The sequence below is a fragment of the Solanum verrucosum genome, unplaced genomic scaffold (genome assembly GCF_900185275.1).
Source record: "Solanum verrucosum unplaced genomic scaffold, falcon-dt-bn FXZP01000128.1, whole genome shotgun sequence".
NCBI lineage: Eukaryota > Viridiplantae > Streptophyta > Magnoliopsida > Solanales > Solanaceae > Solanum > Solanum verrucosum.
This window is the reverse complement of record NW_026020327.1, coordinates 1438811-1446385: the sequence shown is the minus strand read 5'-3', so window position 1 is coordinate 1446385 and position 7575 is coordinate 1438811. Positions and strand designations below refer to the sequence as shown.

The window sequence follows — 7575 nt, the reverse complement described above, 5'->3', positions numbered from 1 at the left end:
ATAGTTAAAAGGCCAAAGCTGATACAAATTATAATATAATGTGAGCAGGTTAGATTGAATTTGAACAGGTAGAATGTGTTGAGTTAATAAATGAAAAAAATACGTAATTAGCCAAAAAAAGGTTCTTGCGGGTCATAACTTAAACGTATATATTTTCATATCATAATATTGTGATTCGCATGTATCTGACTTGAAATGTGATATGAAATTACTAAATAGTGAGATAAAATGTAATTATTTTAAACTATAGAGAGAATTAATAAATATGATAGAAATGTTTGTGTAATTAGGTAGTTTCTCCATAAAATTTTCCAATTTAGTGTCATATTTTTCGTTTAATTATTGTTTTGATTTGCTTGAACCGAGAGTCTTTCAAAAACAGTCTCTCTATCTCAATGAGGTAGTTGTAAGGTCAACGTACACTCTACATTTACCAAACTCCACTTTGTGTGATTTCACTGGATTTGATGTTGTTATAGGTTCTACCAAGTCAAAGATGAAAGTTTATTGAGTTTGAGAAGAATTTAACAAAGTAAATAACAGAATATGAAGTCCTTTTTGAAATCATTTTCATTAAAAAAATATTCTATCTTTACACTCTTGAATATTCACAAATTACAATATGATCAGTCAAAAAATTAATCTGAGTACCATTAACTAGCTTAAAGAACATATACAACTTCACAAGGAAACAAAAATTAGTCTTGTAAAGATTCAAAGAATTCAATTCTATCGCAGTTTCTTATCTGCAGATGAGCTCTCCTTAGTCATCCGAAAGTGCAGCCACACCCGTGTCAGATCCTCCAAATACTTTACATTTCTCAAAGATCCGACACAGATGTAGCAACATTTTTAGAAGAAGAGGGTGCTATTCCATCCATTCAAACATGTCCGAGTTGTGGAAAAATGCTTGAATTCGTGACAACAAAATCACTCTTAAACTCGGACAGGCAATCCATAGTTATGGAATGTCCGAATCTTTCCATCCCAACCAGCTGTCACAATGACAAGGCCCCATGCCGGGGACAACGCTCTGTAGTTAAGGTTCTTGTTATGTTGATATTGTTGATGAAGATCATCATCATTAGAACTACAAAGGTGTTCATCATTTTCGTGTGGAAGAAGCATTTCTTCTGGCCATGTCACGGAGCCCCTAAATGACACATCCATAGAAAACCAATTTCCAACAGAAAATCGTCTTGAATCCAAAGTCTTAGAAGAAGCCTTTTGATGTTCACCCCTTAGTGGATCAAAGTTGGAACTGCCAAAATTTTCTGAATCCACTACTGTTGTTGCCTGCCCTGACCACGGTATTGCAACAGAAATGCCTTCCGAGAGGAAATGCTCACAGGATCGTATAGATTTTGTTTGTTTGGATGCTTGGATGTTTATATCATCAGCATTGTCCCAGAGATAGACACGTGAGTCCTCCCCGACTGATACTATGTGTTTTCCAGTTGAGCTAATTGTAGCAGATGTATGGCATCCTGATTTCGATAGACCTGTTATATCCAAGAAAAGAGCAAATTAGCATTCGGAGTGAGACTCAATCTAAATTGATATGTATGATCATTCACAGGCCTTTTTTGAAGGATTTATGATTCAAAACAATCCTATACCTTTATATTTATGCACGATCTCGACCCCATCAAGAATATGGATTTTGGAATCCTCTGATGTTATCATAACTCTTCGGGAGTCATTTTCGAAAAACTGCAAGAAATAGCCTTGTGTCAAAAAGACTGCTTAAAGTAATGTGCAAGCATATGTTAAGTCAAGAGTTTCGAGAGTAAAACCTGAATGCCAGTGATTCTGCTGCCAGAGGATTTCTTCCTACTATGAAGATGTACTTGTGTGTTCAAGGAAAGTACGCTTTCTGCATGATAAGAAAAACAAAGATTAACCAACTTTCTCACGATCAAGTACCATAACGAAAGAACTGATTTTTTGTAAGTGCGAAGAACTACTCACCGTTCAATTCATAGAAGCAGCAAGTACCAGAGATACAACCAACTATAAAACCCTGTTTCATGGAAGTTCAAAGATATACATCAGTCAGGTTCTTGAGTCGAGATAGTAGCATCATTAGTCATTTTGAAATCAAACATATAAACACATACTTGGCCATTTGGCTGATAAGCTATGGCAGTCACAATGTCATGAGCATCGGCCCATTCCAGAACTCGCTTTCCTGGAACTCCCCAAATACGAACTTTTCCATCTATGGAGCCACTGATGAAGATGTTCTCATCAACAGGATTGAACTGGATGCATGTCACTGATCAAATTCAAATGAAACTATCAATAAAATAGTGAAATAGCAAAACATCTAAAAATCAGTTAAATAAAATAAAAGCTTCAGATATGTACCATAATTTTTGTGATGAAAAACTCCTTGACATCCATCCAAACCAACTTTCCATAGACGAACGGTTTTATCTTTGGATGAAGATAGAACACACTGCATTAAAGGATCCCATTCAGTTCCAAAGCAAGTTAGTCATAAGCACGATTTGAATTGGATACGTGGCAAGTAAATAAGTAATGCAAAAGGCAGTTAAAAAGTTGACTCACGTTAGATGAGGACCAGGCAAGGTCCAATATGCCAGCAGTATGGCCATAAAATTCATGCAGCGGTGACTCATCGATTTTGAATGCCTTCTTAGGAACAATAACAGGGGTATAACAAGACTTGTTCTTTTTATGTCCATGCTTGCCTTTGACGCAGTGACTGCTTAAACTGAAGTTAGGTGATTCACATGATGAATCAACTGTGACTAGCCAAATCCGAACAACCCCATCTTCACCAGCACTAGCCAAATATTTCCCATCAGGGCTAAACTTCATTGCCCAAATAAGACCACTGTGAGCACTGATTTCTTGTCCACAATAAATCGCACTAAACTCATTAATTTTCTTCTTGTTCAGTTGCACTTTCATTGGAGTTACCTTCTGCTTTTCAGTGAATATCTCATTAGAAGTCTTAAATGCATCAGTAGATTGACTTTTACTCATCTTTAGGCTAAATTGTTTCCACCACTTCTTCATTTTCTGCTTTTTCAAGTTTCTATCCTTACCGTGTGTGTGGTCGGAAGTAGCATCAAAACAAGTATGTTCTCCATCCGTAGAACGCGAAGAAGTGCAATCATCATCAAACCAAGTCTGATCTAATTCATCAGTCAATGAATTCGCATTACCACTAGATTCCCTTTCATTACACATAAACTCTTCCTCCGAAGCAGAACTACAAACTGCTTCACTACTCTCCGCAATCCTGTTCAACCCCATTGAATCAGATTCATCACTGGCTGCACTAGGTAGGCAGTCAAGTCCAACAAATCCCATTTCATTCAAAAACTTCTCTCGTCGACTCGTCACACTTTCTGGCTCCATCAACCATACATCATACCCCAAATTCTTTTTCACAAAACCTAGTTCCTCTTCCTCCAACACCAAAGAATCAGCAGAATCAAAGAAAACTTCTTCTACTTGCATTGTTTTCATCATCACAACTACACATCAAAATCCTCAGTTACCCTCTCACCACATAAATAAACAACCACCCATAACTCTTTAAATACCACACGCCAATTCCGGAGTTTTAGGACCGAGTTTCACTCCCTATAAACAATTTAAAAAACCACAATCAATCCTAACTATGCAAATTCCACTAATAAACAGTATTAAAAAACTAACACATCATGTCTTCGTACAAAGTATCAGTCACCAACTCTATACTAGTTTTGTCAAACAAGAAGTTTCCTTGATCATACAGCAAACTCACTAAACAATTGAATAAAAGATTCAAACAAAGGATTTGTTTTTTGTACCTTAAGTTCCTCCAAAGCCAACAGAATAATCCCAACAAGTTTCACCGTCCTGCCGATGATTGTGGATATTATGTCACCTTTCAAAATGGTCAACTACTAAACCATATAATATAAGTAACAAACTCAAAAACAAGTCTTTTCTCCTTCAAAGTTCTCTGTATAGAACCCAAGTACAGTTTGCTCTAATGGTTAAAACCAATGCACACAAATGAGAAAATGGCGGATCAAGGAAAGGTGAAAATGCTTTATATAATTTTCTTTTCACCAATCACAAAACACCAAATCTCACAATTATAGCCGTCTAATCTTTAATGGCCACGAGCGGCGTTTGCAGAGAATATAAATAGCTGTTTGCCTCCTTCTACGCGAATTTCAAGAATCAGCTTTCAGCTGTAAACTGTGAAAAAAAAACATTTTAGATAACTCAAAAGCGACAATAACAACAACATATCCAGTGAAATTTACGCAGGTAGAGAGACTATTTCCGACAGACTGGATAACTCAGAAGTCAAACCCATAGTCCACACAAACGAACACCATTTCCCATAAGAATTATAAAAAGTATAAATTAAGCTCAAATTTCATCAAATTTTACAGTTTAAACAAAACCCATTTCAGAAAACTCAAAATCAACTCAGTATTCATGATAAAATTTAGCTATTTTAAGCAAAACCCATTTCAGATAAACAATAAAACAAACCCATTTCCACCCAAATTTCATCAAATTGTACTATTCAAGCAAAACCCATTTCAGAAAACTCAAAAACAACCCAGAATTCCTTTCTAGAAAATCACTATTACTATATTTTTTCATCAAACTGAGCTAATACACAAAAACGACAAATTTGGCTAACAAGAATCAAAATTAACAGCAAAACCAAGAAAGCAAACATTAGTAGCGTAGCAGAGGGACAGGTAACATACAGGCTGTAGTATTGAATCGCTGAGGAATAAATGAAAAACAATTCTCTTTCTTTCTCAGTTGAAAACTCTACTAGTGTAGCTGTTGTCTATAAAGAAAGAGAAAGTGATGGCTCAGTTACCCAATTTACAAACTTCAAAAAACAAACTGCAAATGGAGAATTTATATATAGGGAGAACGAAAGCATTCCATTTTACAGTAACAATGCATAATTACAAGATTCTTTTTGTCCTCTTTCTCCTCTCTTTTTTACGTATTATTTCGTAATGCATCCTATTACATTCTATTATATCTATTATTTTAATGAATATAGTATTGTACTAATAGATTTTATTATTCTCCATCACTATATAATGTCACATATTCATTATTTGAATGTAGACCTAAAATAAAGTAGGGTACAAAATAAAGCTACTTTAAAAGATAAAGTAAAAAATAAAATAAAATAATTAAATAATAAATAAAGATAAAATGAGAAGAAAATATTAAGATAACAATGAGATCATACCAAATGGATCGTTATATAAAATGGGTCTTTAATTTTCATGGTTGCCTAATTATGGATTTAAATGATACTATATATAAAATTTAAGTAACAATTAAATAAATCTTATATTTAAACTAATAATACAATACAATACAATTAGTAACAACCATCCAAATAAGGTGTTAAAGGTGAGTTATCCAAGTATTAAATTATGCATAGATAATAATATATTTGGTAGTTCGTTATGAGTTAAATTATTTATATAAATTTAATATGGTATTTGATTTGCAATTTAGAAATAGGTATAACTATAACTAATATATATATATATATAAAATTAATGATAGAAAGTAGAACAACTAATACATATGAATAACTAAACTTTGTAGAAATAATACCTAACTAATTTATATACTTCTAATATATACTTTCTCCGTTTAAAAAAAATGACTTAGTTTGACTTGGAACGAAGTTTAAGAAAAGAAATAAGACTTTTTAATAGTGTGGTTCTAAATTAAAATTATGTCAAATGTACCAAAATGTTATTTAATTTTATGACATTAAACATGTCACGTGAAAAGTAAAAATTAAAGTGTTACCAAAAAAGGAAAGGTCATTTTTTAAAAAAAAATTAAAAATAATACTAGCTCATTCTTTTTTAAACAGATAAAATAACAAATGATTAAATCATAACAAAGATTATAATGGAATGAAAAGTATCTCTTTATTGCTTTATTGCGAATTGAATTTAATTGGATCCTGAATATGAGAGTAGAGAAAAAAAAACTACGTACTATTAGAAGTTAATTTATTTATTAAAAAATGTTGAAGATTAGGATGTATAATTTCATTTCTATTTTAGTTGTCAAACTACTAAAGTTCAAATTTTACAATTAATTTTTCCTTGCTTGCTTTGAGCCAATGAAAATTCTTGTCTTGCCAACTCTCCATCCACTCAAAACAATCATTTTTTACGCATTCCAATGAGTTCAATAATTTTTATTTTTATTTTAAAATATATTAAATATATATAAATATTTAAATGAATTTATAAGTTTTAAATTTTAATTTCCGTCTTTTGATCCTGTTTTTTTTCAAAACTTTTGGATTCTTCAATTGGAATGTCTATATTGGCGCATATGATTGAGCTGCGTACAAATGGAAGAAAAACATCTAAGCCACAAAAAAATTAATTTAGACCTTAATTCAACCAATGGAATCAATATGGATTGTGGTGCAGTGGTGGAATTGTTTCACATTTAATCAAAGATCTCGAGTTTAAACCATAGATATGAAGAAAATTTTGTTGGGAGCACCACCTCCGAATGAACCCTGCAATACGCAATTCAAATTTAGGTAAAGTTTCAATGCGGATCTCTAAACAGTGGATGGAGAATCAAAAAGAAAAAATCAACAAATGAAATTGTCTTCTGTTCTAACATTTTTGTTAATTATTTTTTTGGTGTCAATTAGTACAACCCTCTATGGATAGAAAAATCTCAAGTTCGATCCTTTATGGATAAAAAAAATCTCAAGTTTGACCCTCTACGAATAAAAAAAAATCGTTGAGAGGGTCACTCTCAAAAATAGATCCCTAATGATGCAAATTTAAATGTAATAAAATAAAATTGTGAAAGCAAGGGTATACAAATGGATTATAAGCGAAATATTAGGTGCGTCAAGAAATATTTATAGACCCTAATATTTACGTTAATTTAATAAATTTAATTATCAATAAAACATATATCATTTAATTAATCTAACACATTTTAATTAATTTATTTTTACAGAACTATGGGAATCGTCAACACCTCTACAGTCTACACTAGGTGTTGCTCGGATGATAAATATCATTCACCCCAACTCTAAGGTCATGACATTGATTCGTCAAAGAAGTAAAAAACGTGAAACTCCACAAAAAAAAAAAGCACATCTAGGGCACAAAATAAATAAATAAATAAATAAAGGGACTTTTACATGATAAAATAAGATAATCGTCTTGTTATAACTTTAAAACTTGATATAATATCTTATTTCTGGTAGAGTAGTATAGAGTAGCATTTTTATTTATTTATTTACAAAAATTAGTGTATATATCTAACTTTTAGAAGTTCGATAAAAAAACAGTCTGTAAAGCACATGGTGCTTATATTAATTAATTAAAATTGAAATGACATAAGAATAAATGTATACAAAGGACTTGATGTGTCTGGTTACAATTCACTAATTAAATAATTAATTAATTAATATAATCAAGGATTATGCATTACACGAGTGTTTGATAAAAATATGGATTCGACATTATCTTAAATAGTACGGACTCTATTTAAAAGAGT

General features: G+C 31.9%; 1 protein-coding gene across 1 annotated transcript; it reads right to left on the bottom strand.

Moving 5' to 3' along the window:
* Window positions 1-825: 825 nt before the first annotated feature.
* On the bottom strand, window positions 826-4892 carry LOC125835923 (uncharacterized). Its single transcript, XM_049515028.1, has 9 exons — window positions 4755-4892; window positions 3831-4227; window positions 2575-3621; window positions 2371-2461; window positions 2121-2278; window positions 1972-2023; window positions 1797-1876; window positions 1620-1713; window positions 826-1502 (listed from the first exon to the last, which is right to left on the bottom strand). Exons 3-9 carry the CDS (start codon window positions 3505-3507, stop codon window positions 937-939), a joined length of 1974 nt encoding a protein of 657 aa, XP_049370985.1. The 5' UTR covers window positions 3508-3621; window positions 3831-4227; window positions 4755-4892; the 3' UTR covers window positions 826-936.
* Between the last annotated feature and the right edge of the window lie 2683 nt (window positions 4893-7575).

Bases quoted from the DNA above. Each gene is read 5' to 3' on its own strand.
- LOC125835923 (XM_049515028.1), bottom strand. From the start codon at position 3,507: ATGATGAAAACAATGCAAGTAGAAGAAGTTTTCTTTGATTCTGCTGAT. The intron at 2,462-2,574 runs GTGAGTCAACTT...CCTTTAATGCAG, and splicing joins TTGCCTGGTCCTCATCTAAC to TGTGTTCTATCTTCATCCAA. The intron at 1,503-1,619 runs GTATAGGATTGT...TGGATATAACAG, and splicing joins GATCGTGCATAAATATAAAG to GTCTATCGAAATCAGGATGC.